Source organism: Ascaphus truei, chromosome 14 (assembly GCF_040206685.1).
Source record: "Ascaphus truei isolate aAscTru1 chromosome 14, aAscTru1.hap1, whole genome shotgun sequence".
NCBI classification, from domain to species: domain Eukaryota; kingdom Metazoa; phylum Chordata; class Amphibia; order Anura; family Ascaphidae; genus Ascaphus; species Ascaphus truei.
The window spans coordinates 49,415,490-49,434,309 of record NC_134496.1 but is presented as its reverse complement, the minus strand read 5'-3'; the positions used below and the strand labels follow the sequence as shown (position 1 = coordinate 49,434,309).

General features: G+C 44.5%; 1 protein-coding gene across 1 annotated transcript in view; it reads right to left on the bottom strand.

Annotated features, from left to right (window-relative positions):
* Positions 1-14,276, bottom strand: part of CLCN2 (chloride voltage-gated channel 2) — a 111,356-nt gene extending 97,080 nt beyond the window's left edge. Inside the window, 1 exon segment of the mRNA XM_075569437.1 lies at positions 14,093-14,276. Coding sequence (XP_075425552.1) covers positions 14,093-14,149 — 57 coding nt within the window. The 5' untranslated portion in view covers positions 14,150-14,276.
* Positions 14,277-18,820: the final 4,544 nt, after the last annotated feature.

The window sequence follows — 18,820 nt, the reverse complement described above, 5'->3', positions numbered from 1 at the left end:
CCATATCTCACAGCCCAGCACTGTGTATAACCCCATATCTCACAGCCCAGCACTGTGTATAACCCCATATCTCACAGCTCAGCACTGTGTATAACCCCATATCTCACAGCCCAGCACTGTGTATAACCCCATATCTCACAGCTCAGCACTGTGTATAACCCCATATCTCACAGACCAGCACTGTGTATAACCCCATATCTCACAGCCCAGCACTGTGTATAACCCCATATCTCACAGCTCAGCACTGTGTATAACCCCATATCTCACAGCCCAGCACTGTGTATAACCCCATATCTCACAGCTCAGCACTGTGTATAACCCCATATCTCACAGACCAGCACTGTGTATAACCCCATATCTCACAGCCCAGCACTGTGTATAACCCCATATCTCACAGACCAGCACTGTGTGTATAACCCCATATCTCACAGCCCAGCACTGTGTGTATAACCCCATATCTCACAGCCCAGCACTGTGTGTATAACCCCATATCTCACAGCTCAGCACTGTGTATAACCCCATATCTCACAGCTCAGCACTGTGTGTATAACCCCATATCTCACAGCCCAGCACTGTGTATAACCCCATATCTCACAGCCCAGCACTGTGTATAACCCCATATCTCACAGCCCAGCACTGTGTGTGTAACCCCATATCTCACAGCTCAGCACTGTGTATAACCCCATATCTCACAGCTCAGCACTGTGTATAACCCCATATCTCACAGCTCAGCACTGTGTATAACCCCATATCTCACAGCTCAGCACTGTGTATAACCCCATATCTCACAGCTCAGCACTGTGTATAACCCCATATCTCACAGCCCAGCACTGTGTATAACCCATATCTCACAGCCCAGCACTGTGTATAACCCCATATCTCACAGCTCAGCACTGTGTATAACCCCATATCTCACAGCCCAGCACTGTGTATAACCCCATATCTCACAGCCCAGCACTGTGTATAACCCCATATCTCACAGCTCAGCACTGTGTGTATAACCCCATATCTCACAGCTCAGCACTGTGTATAACCCCATATCTCACAGCTCAGCGCTGTGTATAACCCCATATCTCACAGCCCAGCGCTGTGTATAACCCCATATCTCACAGCCCAGCGCTGTGTATAACCCCATATCTCACAGCTCAGCACTGTGTATAACCCCATATCTCACAGCTCAGCACTGTGTGTATAACCCCATATCTCACAGCTCAGCACTGTGTATAACCCCATATCTCACAGCTCAGCACTGTGTATAACCCCATATCTCACAGCCCAGCACTGTGTGTATAACCCCATATCTCACAGCTCAGCACTGTGTATAACCCCATATCTCACAGCTCAGCACTGTGTGTGTAACCCCATATTGTATTGTATGTCTTTATTTATATAGCGCCATTAATGTACATAGCGCTTCACAGTAGTAATACATGTGGTAATCGAATAAATAACAGATAATATAAATAACAGATCATGGGAATAAGTGCTTTAGACAAACATAACATTAAGGAAGAGGAGTCCCTGCCCCGAGGAGCTTACAATCTAATTGTTAGGTAGGGAGAACGTACAGAGACAGGAGGGAGTTCTGGTAAGTGCGTCTGCAGGGGGCCAAGCTTTATGTATCGTGTTCAGAATATCCACAGTGCTATTCATATGCTTCTTTAAGCAAGTGTGTCTTAAGGTGGGTCTTAAAGGTGGATAGAGAGGGTGCTAGTCGGGTACTGAGGGGAAGGGCATTCCAGAGGTGTGGGGCAGTCAGTGAAAAAGGTTTAAGGCGGGAGAGGGCTTTAGATAAAAAGGGGGTAGAAAGAAGACATCCTTGAGCAGAACGCAAGAGTTGGGGTGGTGCATAGCGAGAAATTAGGGCTGAGATGTAAGGAGAGGCAGAAGAGTGTAAAGCTTTAAAAGTGAGGAGAAGAATGGAGTGTGAGATGCGGGATTTGATTGGAAGCCAGGAGAGGGATTTCAGGGGGGAGATGCTGAGACAGATCTAGGAAAGAGTAGAGTGATTCTGGCAGCAGCATTTAGGATAGATTGTAGGGGAGACAGGTGAGAGGCAGGAAGGCCGGACAGCAGGAGGATACAGTAATCAAGACGGGAGAGAATGAGGGCCTGAGTCAGAGTTTTAGCAGTCGAGCAACAGAGGAAAGGGCGTATCTTTGTTATATTGCGGAGGAAAAAGCGACAAGTTTTAGAAATGTTTTGAATGTGAGAGGAGAATGTGAGAGGAGTCGAGTGTGACCCCTAGGCAGCGTGCTTGGGCTACTGGGTGGATTATCGTAGTTCCAACAGTAATGTGGAAGGAGGTAGTAGGGCCAGGTTTGGGAGGAAGTATGAGGAGCTCTGTTTTAGCCATGTTGAGTTTAAGGCGACAGAGGGTCATCCAGGATGATATAGCAGAGAGACATTCAGAAACTTTGGTCTGTATAGCAGGTGTAAGGTCAGGTGTTGGAAAGTATATTTGTGTGTCGTCAGCATAGAGGTGATATTTAAACCCAAAAGATGTTATTAGGTCACCTAGAGAGAGTGTGTACAGAGAAAAGAGAAGAGGTCCCAGGACAGAGCCCTGGGGTACCCCCACAGAGAGATCAATAGAGGAGTAGGTGGTGTTAGCAGAAGAGACACTGAAAGTACGATGGGAGAGGTAGGATGAGATCCAGGATAGAGCTTTGTTCCGAATACCAAGAGTATGGAGAATGTGAAGGAGAAGAGGGTGGTCCACGGTGTCAAATGCTGCAGAGAGGTCGAGTAATATGAGCAGAGTGTAATGACCTCTGTCTTTGGCAGCATGGAGGTCATCAGTTATTTTAGTGAGGGCTGTTTCCGTGGAGTGAGCAGTGTGGAAGCCAGATTGTAGAGAGTCTAGGAGAGAATAGGTGTTGAGAAAATGGAGCAAGCGAGAGAATACAAGACGTTCAAGAGTTTAGAGGCAAAAGGCAGGAGGGAGACAGGTCGATAGTTAGAAAGACAGGTAGGGTCAAGCTTGCTGTTTTTGAGTAATGGTATGAATGTTGCATGTTTGAAGGAGGATGGAAAGGTTCCAGAGCAGAGGGAGGAGTTAAAATGTGTGTGAGCGTAGGGATTATAGTAGGAGCAAGAGGTTTTAGGAGATGGGAGGGAATGGGGTCAAGAGGGCAAGTGGTAGAGGGAGAAGTGGCGATCAACAGCGACACATCCTCCTCTGAGACAGTAGAAAAAGAGTCAAGGAAGGCAGGAGGAGAGTTAGGAAGAGGTGTAGGATGGGAAGAAGAAACAGAGGATGTTCTGACGTATGGATTCCACCTTTTCCTTAAAATAGTCAGCAAAGTCCTGAGCGGAGATGGAGGAAGGAGAGGCAGCTGAGGGTGGTTTGAGTAGAGTATCAAAGACAGAGAACAGTCGGCGTGGGTTAGACTTGTGCATGTTGATTAGTGCAGAAAAGTAGGCTTGTTTAGCTTGCGAGAGGCAGAGTTGAAACAGGATAGCATAAATTTGTAGCGAAGGAAGTCTGCGAGAGTGTGAGACTTCCTCCAGAGGTGTTCAGAGGAATGAGTGGAGGAACGCAGCATGCGTGTGTGGGAATTTAGCCAGGGTCTAGGGTTAGAAGGGCGAGTGCGGCAGAGAGAAAGTGGGGCATGTAGATCAAGAGAGGAGGACAAGACAGAGTTGTAGTTCCTGACCAGGTTGTCAGGGTCTGTAGCAGAGCTGAGAGAGGAGAGGGAGGAGCGTAAAGTGGACTCAAAGTCAGGTAAGTGAATAGAGCGCAGGTTTCTGCAGAACCGGGGTGTAGATGGAGGTGGAGAAGGGGAGAAGCGAGATAGAGAGAATGAGATGAGATGATGGTCAGAGAGAGGAAAAGGGAAATGGAGAAATCGGAGAGAGAGAAGTTCTTAGTGAAAACCAGGTCTAAGTAGTGACCATCCTTGTGGGTGCTGGCTTCAGTCCACTGTTGAAGGCCAAAAGAAGAGGTTAGAGAAAGAAAGCGAGAAACCCAAGGGAGAGAGGGGTCATCAATGTGGCATTGAAGTCCCCAAGGAGAAGAACAGGGGAGTCTGAGGAGAGGAAGAAAGACAGCCAGGATTCAAAGTGAGAGAGAAAGGCAGAAGGGGGATGAGTAGAGGTAGGTGGGCGATAGATGACCGCCACATGAACAGGGAGAGGAGAGAAAATCTGGACAGTGTGAGCCTCAAAGGAGGGAAAAGCAAGAGAGGGAGGAATAGGAAGGGTTCGGTAACGACAGAGAGAGGAGAGCAGGAGCCCCACGCCTCCACCCCTGCCATCAGTGCGCGGAGTGTGGGAGAAGGAAAGGCCACCGTAGGAGAGGGCAGCTTCCAGAGCAGAGTCAGACTGAGTGAGCCAGGTCTCAGTTATAACAAAGAGAAGCAGGGAGTGAGAGAGAAAGAAGTCATGCACAGAGAGGAACTTGTTAGAGAGGGAGCGAGCATTTCAAAGGGCACAGGAGAAAGGGAGAGAGGAGGGAGGGTGGCAGGGATGGGTATGAGGTTGGAGGGGTTGACACCAGAAGGAGTAGAGGTTGCAGTTGGTAGGCGAGGACGAGCGCATGTAGGAATAAGACAGGGACCAGGATTGGGAGAGATATCCCCAGAAGCAAGGAGGAGAAGCATGGATAGAAAGAGAATGTGTGAGGAGGATTTGTAAGGGGTATTTTTTAGTGCAGGGATATAGCTGTGTGGTGTCAAAGGACGCAGGTAAGAAAGGAGTTCATGTGAACAGAGAAGTGGTGAAGGAAGGAGAGATGGAGATATATGAATGGAGTTAGAGACATACTGAGGCTGGTAAAAAGAAGTGCATAATTTGAGAAGAAGTGAAGTCACTGCAAATATAAATGGTAAAGGCAGCATCACAGCAGTAATGATGCAGTCTGGTATAGATGATATCCTCCTTTCCAGCGTAGTTCAAATGCAGGAATCAGGGCCAGATGGGGTGTCCACTTCTTCCTCACTTCTTTTGAACTTCCTTTTAAACTTCAGTTGTTCAGTAGTCATGCCACTTATAATGGGCCACTTGGATATGGGCTGCAAGCAAACTAGCTGTTCTGACTGGGGTTATATAGGCCTAAAAAGTCACTGACGGTGTTGTTCTGTCTGCTTAATTAGCACATCTGAGGCACATTCAAACAAATGGTTTTCTACACAGGGTGTTCCATATCTCACAGCCCAGCACTGTGTATAACCCCATATCTCACAGCCCAGCACTGTGTATAACCCCATATCTCACAGCTCAGCACTGTGTATAACCCCATATCTCACAGCTCAGCACTGTGTATAACCCCATATCTCACAGCCCAGCACTGTGTGTATAACCCCATATCTCACAGCTCAGCACTGTGTATAACCCCATATCTTACAGCCCAGCACTGCGTGTATAACCCCATATCTCACAGCCCAGCACTGTGTGTATAACCCCATATCTCACAGCTCAGCACTGTGTATAACCCCATATCTCACAGCTCAGCACTGTGTATAACCCCATATCTCACAGCTCAGCACTGTGTGTATAACCCCATATCTCACAGCCCAGCACTGTGTATAACCCCATATCTCACAGCTCAGCACTGTGTATAACCCCATATCTCACAGCTCAGCACTGTGTATAACCCCATATCTCACAGCCCAGCACTGTGTATAACCCCATATCTCACAGCCCAGCACTGTGTATAACCCCATATCTCACAGCTCAGCACTGTGTATAACCCCATATCTCACAGCTCAGCACTGTGTATAACCCCATATCTCACAGCCCAGCACTGTGTATAACCCCATATCTCACAGCCCAGCACTGTGTATAACCCCATATCTCACAGCTCAGCACTGTGTGTATAACCCCATATCTCACAGCTCAGCACTGTGTATAACCCCATATCTCACAGCCAAGCACTGTGTATAACCCCATATCTCACAGCTCAGCACTGTGTATAACCCCATATCTCACAGCCCAGCACTGTGTATAACCCCATATCTCACAGCCCAGCACTGTGTATAACCCCATATCTCACAGCTCAGCACTGTGTATAACCCCATATCTCACAGCCCAGCACTGTGTATAACCCCATATCTCACAGCTCAGCACTGTGTGTGTAACCCCATATCTCACAGCCCAGCACTGTGTATAACCCCATATCTCACAGCTCAGCACTGTGTGTATAACCCCATATCTCACAGCTCAGCACTGTGTATAACCCCATATCTCACAGCCCAGCACTGTGTATAACCCCATATCTCACAGCTCAGCACTGTGTATAACCCCATATCTCACAGCTCAGCACTGTGTATAACCCCATATCTCACAGCCCAGCACTGTGTATAACCCCATATCTCACAGCTCAGCATTGTGTGTATAACCCCATATCTCACAGCTCAGCACTGTGTGTGTAACCCCATATCTCACAGCCCAGCACTGTGTGTATAACCCCATATCTCACAGCTCAGCACTGTGTATAACCCCATATCTCACAGCCCAGCACTGTGTATAACCCCATATCTCAAAGCTCAGCATTGTGTGTATAACCCCATATCTCACAGCTCAGCACTGTGTGTGTAACCCCATATCTCACAGCTCAGCACTGTGTATAACCCCATATCTCACAGCCCAGCACTGTGTATAACCCCATATCTCACAGCTCAGCATTGTGTGTATAACCCCATATCTCACAGCTCAGCACTGTGTATAACCCCATATCTCACAGCCCAGCACTGTGTATAACCCCATATCTCACAGCTCAGCACTGTGTGTATAACCCCATATCTCACAGCCCAGCACTGTGTGTGTAACCCCATATCTCACAGCCCAGCACTGTGTGTATAACCCCATATCTCACAGCCCAGCACTGTGTATAACCCCATATCTCACAGCTCAGCATTGTGTGTATAACCCCATATCTCACAGCTCAGCACTGTGTATAACCCCATATCTCACAGCTCAGCACTGTGTATAACCCCATATCTCACAGCTCAGCACTGTGTGTGTAACCCCATATCTCACAGCCCAGCACTGTGTGTATAACCCCATATCTCACAGCCCAGCACTGTGTATAACCCCATATCTCACAGCTCAGCACTGTGTGTGTAATCCCATATCTCACAGCCCAGCACTGTGTATAACCCCATATCTGTCAGTCTAATCCCCCCACCCAACACCCTTGCTGTGTCCATCAGTATACAGACATCTACCTGCCCAGTAATGCATGTATCAATTTATTAATAGGTCTGTATGTACAACGTGTATCTCCTGAAAATGTATCATATCTATTAATGCGCCTGTATGTTGTGAGAATTGCCCGTCGGTCCCGCCCCCGTGATGCACCCAGTGATGGGACGGGCGACGCGTGCCGTGTTACCAGGTTGGGGACACCGCACGTCCCACGCTTAGGCCACGCCCCAGTGACGCAACCCGTGACAAAGAGGCTGACGTGCGCCGCTCTACCAGGCTGGTGTTCAGAACACCGCACAGTTCTCACTCAGGCTCCGCCCCGTGACGTCATGGGTAAGGCGCACCGCGCACAGGCTACGCGCATGCGCCGCACTACCGTGGGCACACGAGCGGTTAACGCCATCTCCAATTACCCTTCACCTGCACTTCTCCCCGCCCCCTGCCTATCATTGGACCGAATATGTCTAGGGGCGGGTTTCATTCATTACTCTGCCGCTGTGTGCTGCCCCACCATTGGCTGCCTCTTCCATTAATACTCAGCCAGCCCTACTGCAAACTGGCTGAGCATTAACCCTGTTTATGTCCCTGTGTTTGCCTCAGACACCCTGCTGCCTTGCTGCTGTCTTGTCTTGCGTATCCTGTTCCTGCTTTGACCTCGGCTTGTATCTGGACCTCCGCCTCTCTGACCCTTGACCTCGGCTTGCTATTGGACTTCTACCTTCTCTACTCCTGGACCCCGGCACCGCACAACGACTATCCGACTTCTCCAGTCCCTGACCACGGCGAGTATATACGGCCATTCTGATCTCTCCAATCCTGACCCAGCTACACGACCTTACTCTGGACGCGGTCTCGCGGTTGGAGGTCCGGTGTATTCCCACATCCACACCTCAGCCTCGCGGTCCCGTCCTGTTTGTGGTGAGTCATAGAGGAAAGTGCATGCACTCTGCAGTATGGTGCCGGAGGGGGTACTTATCTGCCGGTGCACAGGATCCAGAGAGGTCCAGACATCCCAGTAGAGAACAGGGTAGAGAATGGAAGCAGGCACACGGTCTTAGGCCTCGGCCATGTTACCTGCTTGCTGGCGGAGGCGCGCTGACGCGCACTCCCGCTCAGCACTGAGCCCCTACAGCAGCAATTAGAGCGGCTTTAGTAGGGGCTCGCCTACGCAAGCGCACAGAAGCGTAGGTCTTAGGGAAATGTAACATTCCCCCGCTTGCCGGAGCGCAGGGCCGGTCACGTGAGCGGTTCGCCCAATGAGGACGAACCAGCTCCGTGACGTCACTCGCCCGCCCCCGGCCTGCCCCCTGATGGCGCGCAGGGAAAGCACCCGCAAGGCCAGGGAAAGCACCTGCTTTCCCTGAGCCTCAGCGCGCCTCAGCACGCCAGCGGGAAGCTTGGCCGAGGCCTTATGCAAAAAGAATATTTAATGTACCACCAAAAGGTCCAACGTTTCGGCAGGGAACTGCCTTTATCAAGGAGAGGCACTAAACAGGCCTATACGTAACCCTCTCCCTGATAAAGGCAGTTCCCTGCCAAAACGTTGGACCTTTTGGTGTCACATTAAATATTCTTTTTGCATAAGACCGTGTGCCTGCTTCCATTCTCTACCCTGTTTGTGGTGAGCACTCGTTACATATGTACAACGTGTATCACCTAAACATGTATCAGTCTATTAATACGCCTGTATGTACAACGTGTATCACCTAAACATGTATCAGTCTATTAATACGCCTGTATGTACAATGTGTATCACCTAAACATGTATCAGTCTATTAATACGCCTGTATGTACAACGTGTATCACCTAAACATGTATCAGTCTATTAATACGCCTGTATGTACAACGTGTATCACCTAAACATGTATCAGTCTATTAATACGCCTGTATGTACAACGTGTATCAGTCTATTAATACGCCTGTATGTACAACGTGTATCACCTAAACATGTATCAGTCTATTAATACGCCTGTATGTACAACGTGTATCACCTAAACATGTATCAGTCTATTAATACGTCTGTATGTACAACGTGTATCACCTAAACATGTATCAGTCTATTAATACGCCTGTATGTACAACGTGTATCAATCTATTAATACGCCTGTATGTACAACGTATATCAGTCTATTAATACGCCTGTATGTACAACGTGTATCAGTCTATTAATACGCCTGTATGTACAACGTGTATGAGTCTATTAATACGCCTGTATGTACAACGTGTATCAGTCTATTAATACGCCTGTATGTACAACGTGTATCACCTAAACATGTATCAGTCTATTAATACGCCTGTATGTACAACGTGTATCAGTCTATTAATACGCCTGTATGTACAACGTGTATCACCTAAACATGTATCAGTCTATTAATACGCCTGTATGTACAACGTGTATCACCTAAACATGTATCAGTCTATTAATACGTCTGTATGTACAACGTGTATCACCTAAACATGTATCAGTCTATTAATACGCCTGTATGTACAACGTGTATCACCTAAACATGTATCAGTCTATTAATACGCCTGTATGTACAACGTGTATCACCTAAACATGTATCAGTCTATTAATACGCCTGTATGTACAACGTGTATCACCTAAACATGTATCAGTCTATTAATACGCCTGTATGTACAACGTGTATCACCTAAACATGTATCAATCTATTAATACGCCTGTATGTACAACGTGTATCAATCTATTAATACGCCTGTATGTACAACGTATATCAGTCTATTAATACGCCTGTATGTACAACGTGTATCAGTCTATTAATACGCCTGTATGTACAACGTGTATCAGTCTATTAATACGCATGTATGTACAACGTGTATCACCTAAACATGTATCAGTATATTAATACGCCTGTATGTACAACGTGTATCACCTAAACATGAATCAGTCTATTAATACGCCTGTATGTACAACGTGTATCACCTAAACATGTATCAGTCTATTAATACGCCTGTATGTACAACGTGTATCACCTAAACATGTATCAGTCTATTAATACGCCTGTATGTACAACGTGTATCAGTCTATTAATACGTCTGTATGTACAACGTGTATCAGTCTATTAATACGCCTGTATGTACAACGTGTATCAGTCTATTAATACGCCTGTATGTACAACGTGTATCACCTAAACATGTATCAGTCTATTAATACGCCTGTATGTACAACGTGTATCACCTAAACATGTATCAGTCTATTAATACGCCTGTATGTACAACGTGTATCACCTAAACATGTATCAGTCTATTAATACGCCTGTATGTACAACGTGTATCACCTAAACATGTATCAATCTATTAATACGCCTGTATGTACAACGTGTATCAATCTATTAATACGCCTGTATGTACAACGTATATCAGTCTATTAATACGCCTGTATGTACAACGTGTATCAGTCTATTAATACGCCTGTATGTACAACGTGTATCAGTCTATTAATACGCCTGTATGTACAACATGTATCACCTAAACATGTATCAGTCTATTAATACGCCTGTATGTACAACGTGTATCAGTCTATTAATACGCCTGTATGTACAACGTGTATCACCTAAACATGTATCAGTCTATTAATACGCCTGTATGTACAACGTGTATCACCTAAACATGTATCAGTCTATTAATACGTCTGTATGTACAACGTGTATCACCTAAACATGTATCAGTCTATTAATACGTCTGTATGTACAACGTGTATCAGTCTATTAATACGCCTGTATGTACAACGTGTATCAGTCTATTAATACGTCTGTATGTACAACGTGTATCAGTCTATTAATACGCCTGTATGTACAACGTGTATCACCTAAACATGTATCAGTCTATTAATACGCCTGTATGTACAACGTGTATCAGTCTATTAATACGCCTGTATGTACAACGTGTATCACCTAAACATGTATCAGTCTATTAATACGCCTGTATGTACAACGTGTATCACCTAAACATGTATCAGTCTATTAATACGTCTGTATGTACAACGTGTATCACCTAAACATGTATCAGTCTATTAATACGCCTGTATGTACAACGTGTATCACCTAAACATGTATCAGTCTATTAATACGCCTGTATGTACAACGTGTATCACCTAAACATGTATCAGTCTATTAATACGCCTGTATGTACAACGTGTATCACCTAAACATGTATCAGTCTATTAATACGCCTGTATGTACAACGTGTATCACCTAAACATGTATCAATCTATTAATACGCCTGTATGTACAACGTGTATCAATCTATTAATACGCCTGTATGTACAACGTATATCAGTCTATTAATACGCCTGTATGTACAACGTGTATCAGTCTATTAATACGCCTGTATGTACAACGTGTATCAGTCTATTAATACGCCTGTATGTACAACGTGTATCACCTAAACATGTATCAGTCTATTAATACGCCTGTATGTACAACGTGTATCACCTAAACATGTATCAGTCTATTAATACGCCTGTATGTACAACGTGTATCACCTAAACATGTATCAGTCTATTAATACGCCTGTATGTACAACGTGTATCACCTAAACATGTATCAGTCTATTAATACGCCTGTATGTACAACGTGTATCAGTCTATTAATACGCCTGTATGTACAACGTGTATCACCTAAACATGTATCAGTCTATTAATACGCCTGTATGTGCAACTTGTATCACCTAAACATGTATCAGTCTATTAATACGCCTGTATGTACAACGTGTATCACCTAAACATGTATCAGTCTATTAATACGCCTGTATGTACAACGTGTATCACCTAAACATGTATCAATCTATTAATACGCCTGTATGTACAACGTGTATCAATCTATTAATACGCCTGTATGTACAACGTATATCAGTCTATTAATACGCCTGTATGTACAACGTGTATCAGTCTATTAATACGCCTGTATGTACAACGTGTATCACCTAAACATGTATCAGTCTATTAATACGCCTGTATGTACAACGTGTATCACCTAAACATGTATCAGTCTATTAATACGCCTGTATGTACAACGTGTATCACCTAAACATGTATCAGTCTATTAATACGCCTGTATGTACAACGTGTATCAGTCTATTAATACGCCTGTATGTACAACGTGTATCAATCTATTACTACACCTGTATGTACAACGTATATCAGTCTATTAATACGCCTGTATGTACAACGTGTATCAATCTATTAATACGCCTGTATGTACAACGTGTATCAATCTATTAATACGCCTGTATGTACAACGTGTATCAGTCTATTAATACGTCTGTATGTACAACGTGTATCAGTCTATTAATACGTCTGTATGTACAACATGTATCACCTAAACATGTATCAGTCTATTAATACGCCTGTATGTACAACGTGTATCAGTCTATTAATACGTCTGTATGTACAACGTGTATCAGTCTATTAATACGCCTGTATGTACAACGTGTATCACCTAAACATGTATCAGTCTATTAATACGCCTGTATGTACAACGTGTATCAATCTATTAATACGCCTGTATGTACAACGTGTATCAATCTATTAATACGTCTGTATGTACAACGTGTATCACCTAAACATGTATCAGTCTATTAATACGCCTGTATGTACAACGTGTATCAGTCTATTAATACGTCTGTATGTACAACGTGTATCAGTCTATTAATACGCCTGTATGTACAACGTGTATCACCTAAACATGTATCCGTCTATTAATACGCCTGTATGTACAACGTGTATCAATCTATTAATACGTCTGTATGTACAACGTGTATCACCTAAACATGTATCAGTCTATTAATACGCCTGTATTTACAACGTGTATCACCTAAACATGTATCAATCTATTAATACGCCTGTATGTACAACGTGTATCACCTAAACATGTATCAGTCTATTAATACGCCTGTATGTACAACGTGTATCAGTCTATTAATACGCCTGTATGTACAACGTGTATCACCTAAACATGTATCAGTCTATTAATACGCCTGTATGTACAACGTGTATCAGTCTATTAATACGCCTGTATGTACAACGTGTATCAATCTATTAATACGTCTGTATGTACAACGTGTATCAGTCTATTAATACGCCTGTATGTACAACGTGTATCAGTCTATTAATACGCCTGTATGTACAACGTGTATCAGTCTATTAATACGTCTGTATGTACAACGTGTATCATCTTGTTTGAATCTCACAACTACACGGAGAAAGCACAGCTAAGGAACATAAAGCAAGGCCAATATTGACAGGTGCACGCACCTCATATAGATATATATTAATATATAGATATATATTAATATATATATATATATATATATATATATATATACATATATATATATATATATATATATACACACAAACACGTGTCTCACTAATGCCTGCTACGCTTTAGCACACCTTAAACTTGAATTCTTTAGCACCCTTTAGTGGACATGGGCCGGTGTAATGCCATAAAGCTGATACTAGGGGTAAACTTCACTTGAATGAGACTCTCACAGAGCAAAGTCCTTGTGATAGTGGTAGCACACCTCCCTCATCTCAGAGGTTAGGTCGGGGCAGGTCCAGCACTCTGGAGGTTGTGTTACTATAGTGGCAGCAGTGGGAGCTGTATACTGGAGCAGCAGATGTGTATAGGGGCAGCAGTGTGAGCAGTCTATAAGGGAATCAGTGCGTGCCGTCTATAGGGGCAGCAGTGGGAACTGTCTATATGAGCAGCAGTGGGAACTGTCTATAGGAGCAGCAGTGGGAACTGTCTATAGGAGCAGCAGTAGGCACAGTCTATGGGCAGCTGTGCAAGCTGTCTATAGGGGCAGCAGTGTGAGCCGTCTACAGGGGCAGCAGCTGTATATAGGGTTAGCAGTGGGAGCTGTCTATAGGAATGCAGTATTGTTATTAGGAGTATAATATACATATAGGTGTCAGACTTACCAGGGTTTGCTCATATTTCAGAGCTCGTTGCTCCATCCCGTCCCCAGACATTTCCATAACCGCAGCACGTCTCTCCCTGTCCTGGTGGGACTGTCTCTCTCTCTCCCTGTCCTGGTGGGACTGTCTCTCTCTCTCTCTCTCTCTCTCTCTCCTGCGCTGCTGTTACTCTCAGGCTGTTTCTCATTCTGTGCAGGTCTCTCCCCTCCCTCTCTCCTCCTTCTGTCACTCCCCTCTGCTCTGCCCTTATTTCTCCCCCACTGACCCTCCCCTCCTTTCTACAGTATCTCCTGACCCCTGACTGCAGATTATCAGGGACAGGATGAGACAGTCCTGGATTTATATGTAATGTAGGGTGACATCTGGCTGCAGATTATCAGGGACAGGATGAGACAGTCCTGGATATATATGTAATGTAGGGTGACATCTGGCTGCAGATTATCAGGGACAGGATTAGACAGTCCTGGATTTATATGTAATGTAGGGTGACACCTGGCTGCAGATTATCAGGGACAGGATGAGACAGTCCTGGATTTATATGTATGTAGGGTGACATCTGGCTGCAGATTATCAGGGACAGGATGAGACAGTCCTGGATTTATATGTAATGTAGGGTATTTTTTTAGTATAATTTTTTTTTGAATTACAAACAATACAAAAGAAACAAACTTAATTAAAATATGCAATTTATTATTTTTATTATTTATTTACACTATATACATAAAACATTTACCGGTACATACTTATATCAGCACACCCGCCCATCTTCTCTTCCCTAGGGCATGGGTGTGCACAAACTGGGGGGGCATTGCCTCTTACCTGCTCTCCAGCTTCTCCTGACGCGCTTCGCCATGACAACGCGGCGTCAAATGACGGCGCAATTTCAAATGGTAACGCAACGTCACAGGTGAACGCGACATTAGCGAGAGATTCCGGAGAGCAGGAGGGGGCTCAAGCAGGGAGAGCGCTGCTCAAAGTTTGCCCACCCCTGCTTTATACCTCAATGCTGTTTAGATCCAATTTTAAGACACAAATTCTACTTAATTCTACCCAGTACCGGTTTTTATCCTGGGAACAGGAGTAATTTCTGAAACAGTCATTTTACAATTATTTAAGAATTTGTAGGTAATCTTCATATGTTCTGACACGTATGCGCCTCTCACAATAATTCTTCTAACATTCTTGTCATCTAGTCACTTTGCAGGAAAAACACCTACATCCTAAAAAAAAAAATATTATATATCAGATATGATCATCTCTGTTAAGAAAATTCTGCAAATGAAAAAACGAGTGAAAAAAAGAATCCAGGATTCGCCTTTCCCAAACCTCCTCTTTCTCTGAGCAAATACGTGATGTCTCTTCAACACATTTAAAACGCGTGCGCCAGAGCAATTGTAAAATAAAGGCGGTATAATGTAATAGTAACTTCCTCAGGAGGAGGAAATACAAAACTTAGACAAAAATTAGTATATTTAAAAAAACGTAATTCTTAACTTTTTCATTGAAAGAGAACTTTCTCTTCTTCACCGTTCTAACTTTACTTTACAGATGTGTAATTTCTCCTTCCAGTTGTGAACGCCGGAATTCTCTGTTCCCAAATAAATTCCTAAAACTTTCACAGAGGCTCTACCTATCTGAATATCCTCAGGTAGACTGAAAGGGGTTTCCTCTTGCCCCAACCAACAAGCTGCAGACTTATCTTGAGTCACTAGGGAGTTAGGCCGTGATTATACAAAAAAAAAACGCACGCGGCGACGCCCAGAGCGATGCCACGCAGCGCCAAAACAAAGAGTGTACATCCCTGCAAAGTGCATATACCTACGGCGACGGCCGCGCCGTTTGCTACTGCAATGCGCCAGACAGTTGTAAGAGTTTTCCAAATTTGTTTTCAGGTTGCGGTGGCCACGTCACGTGACACAGCCGTCCAATCAAAGAACAGATGTCAGCCTTGTGCACGTCGCAAATGTGACATCACAGATACGCGCGCATTGCAGCCTTAGAAACATTTCAATACTTATTTCTTTCCAGGCTTTTGCTTTGAAAGGACTTTTTTGAAGCCACATACATACAAGCCTGGCACTTAACACGCCCTTTGTGTTGGGAACTCTCACAGGGTAATGCTTGGATGAGACTATTCTGCTCCAGGTATCTTTAAAAAGGGGTCTGCGGAGAAGACTCAGCGGGCAGCTTTGTCTAACGCCCGATCGTATGGGAAAAGATTCCCTTTACCCAGCCATTAATGACCGGTCTTTCATAAGCTCCTTCGTACAGCAGAGCCAGTTTCTCAGCAAAATTATCTGAGAAAACATATCTATCCAGAGTTTAAAAAAAGATAGACATGATCGCCCCCTATCGAAGGCTTTGGCCTGGTCCAGATTTCACAGGTACCCTGATAGACCTCCATTCCTGATTGCTAATAATGCAATTTACATTAGTGAGCTATGTTTCTTCCCTTAACGGCACAGGATTGGGAACTCGCTATCACCTTCTCAGTGATGTTACTCATTTGATTTAGAAGGACCATCACCAAGATTTTATCATCGTTACTTAGAAAGGCTATTAGTCGCCAACTTTTTAAAAATCTTTTAGGTCCCTTTTCTTAGGATTCCCGCTGAGAGTGAGAGAGACGTATCCGTCCCAGAGAGGAATTATAAACTTCTAACAATATTTCAGCTAAAATCTCACAGAAAACTTTATCCAATTCAGCAGTGATTCCATCTGCCCCGGGGGTTTTATTACCGGAGAGGGTCTTAATTGCATTAGTCACTTCTCTGGCTGGGATTAATCCTTTCAAGTCATCCTGAGAAACTGATGGGATATTGATAGAATCCACATAACTGCCAATTTCTACAGGATCAATGGGCTTTTTGCTAAAAAGAAATAAATAAAACTCTATATTATTCTGTGACTACATTTAACATCACATCTTTACCAGTGATACAAAGACCATGTGCATCTCTTAGGCCACTTTTAACTTTCTTTTTATTTCTGGTTTTACAAGTTTCATAGGGATCTGAGGAATAGATCCCACAGCCACCAAAACCCTTCTCGTTTGTTAATGAGGATAATCGTTCATATTGTTATAACATCATATTTTCTTTAGCACGTTTATTTTTATTTCAAACGTTTTTATTGTTTTTTGTGGCATCACATCAAGACTTTGAAACAGGAAGAACAATGCACATAGATTACATCCGAACTATAGAACTATCTTTTTTGATATTTAAATATATATTTTGGACATAAGGTCTTAAGATATTTCAATAAAGCCAACATAAACTCCGCCTTAACTTTAGAACATTTAAATACTTCTGGGCCTCCAATCGGGAGGCAGCTACCTTCAAAGTTTTTGAGTGCTTTATTACTTGAAAGGGGTGAAAAAGAATAGAGGAAGAGAGAGGGTCTTAGCACGTTTATAATGCTCAGAATTCAGAGGACCAAATACCTCTTATTCCTTGTCTTGTTCGCTAGATCTGAGGTTTCCTTTAAAAATCTTTTTTAGTGACCCCCCATCAATGCACTATATTGGGGTACAGGCTTTGCGGGGAGATACAGTCCTTGAAGAAGTGAAGGAAACCTTCTCCTACAGTCTCCTCCTGTAAAATCGAAGAGTTCCGCTTCCAAACACTGCGACCTAGATTCACAGAGGAGTCTAAGTGTAGGGTTATCTGTAGAAGATCATGATCAGAATATTCTACTGGTGATTCTCGGCAGCTGGCAGTATTTACATTGTTCCTAACATATAACCTGTCTATTCTGGTTTTTCTCTCCCCACATACAGTACATATGTGTATCCTGGAGCATTTGGGTTATGAATTCTATAAACATCACTTAAAATCAGCCTGTTTACACATATACTGTAGTTTAGGAACATGACGTCATATTCTAATACACCACTACCACTACCGGCTGCCTTGGTCTCAATTTGAAGTCACCCCCTTGAATGAGACATTTGGAGGTAAACAAAAAACTAAAGCAAACAGATCTCTTCTTTGCTTTTTGTGTGTAGAAGCCATACAGTACACATTAATGAATCTGAACCTGTGTTTAACATTATGGAAAGAGACATCTAGAATAAGACATCGGCCTGGGCTCAGGTCAATCGCCTTGTCACACTGGCAGTCAAATCCCTTAAATAGAAACCCCGCCCCATCACACAGGTCTGGGCCGTAGGACCAAAACGATGCACCACTTCACCATTCCGCAGAAACTGCCGAACTTTCCCTAAGGCCTCGGTCCCGCTGCGCTCGTTGGCGCGGGCGGCCATGTCGCGAGTTCCCCACCAGCAGGGGAATCCTCGCGAGCCGGTCCCGGTCCCCCCTGGCGGCAAGCTGACTACACACTGTGGCGCATCAGCCGCTAGGAGACACAAGAGAATGGTGTTTCCTAGCGTTGACGCGTCACGTGGTGTGGCTGTGAGCCAATGGGGAGGGGAGGCTGCGGGAGGAGGAGAGGCTTCGGGGAGCGGGGAGGAGTGTGGAGTGAAAGCAGGTGAGTGCCTGTCTGTGTGTGTGTCTGAGTGCGTGCGTGCCTGTGTGTGTGTGTATGTGTGTGCGTGAGTGCCTGCCTCCGTCTGTGTGTGTGTGTATGAGTGCGTGAGTGCCTGCCTGTGTGTGTGTGTGTGTGTGTATGTATGAGTGCCTGCGTGTGTGTGTTTAAACTTACCCTCAGCAGCTCCAGCCCGAGTCCGTGGAGGGAGGGAGGGGGGGGGGGGAAGAGTAGCGGGTCCCT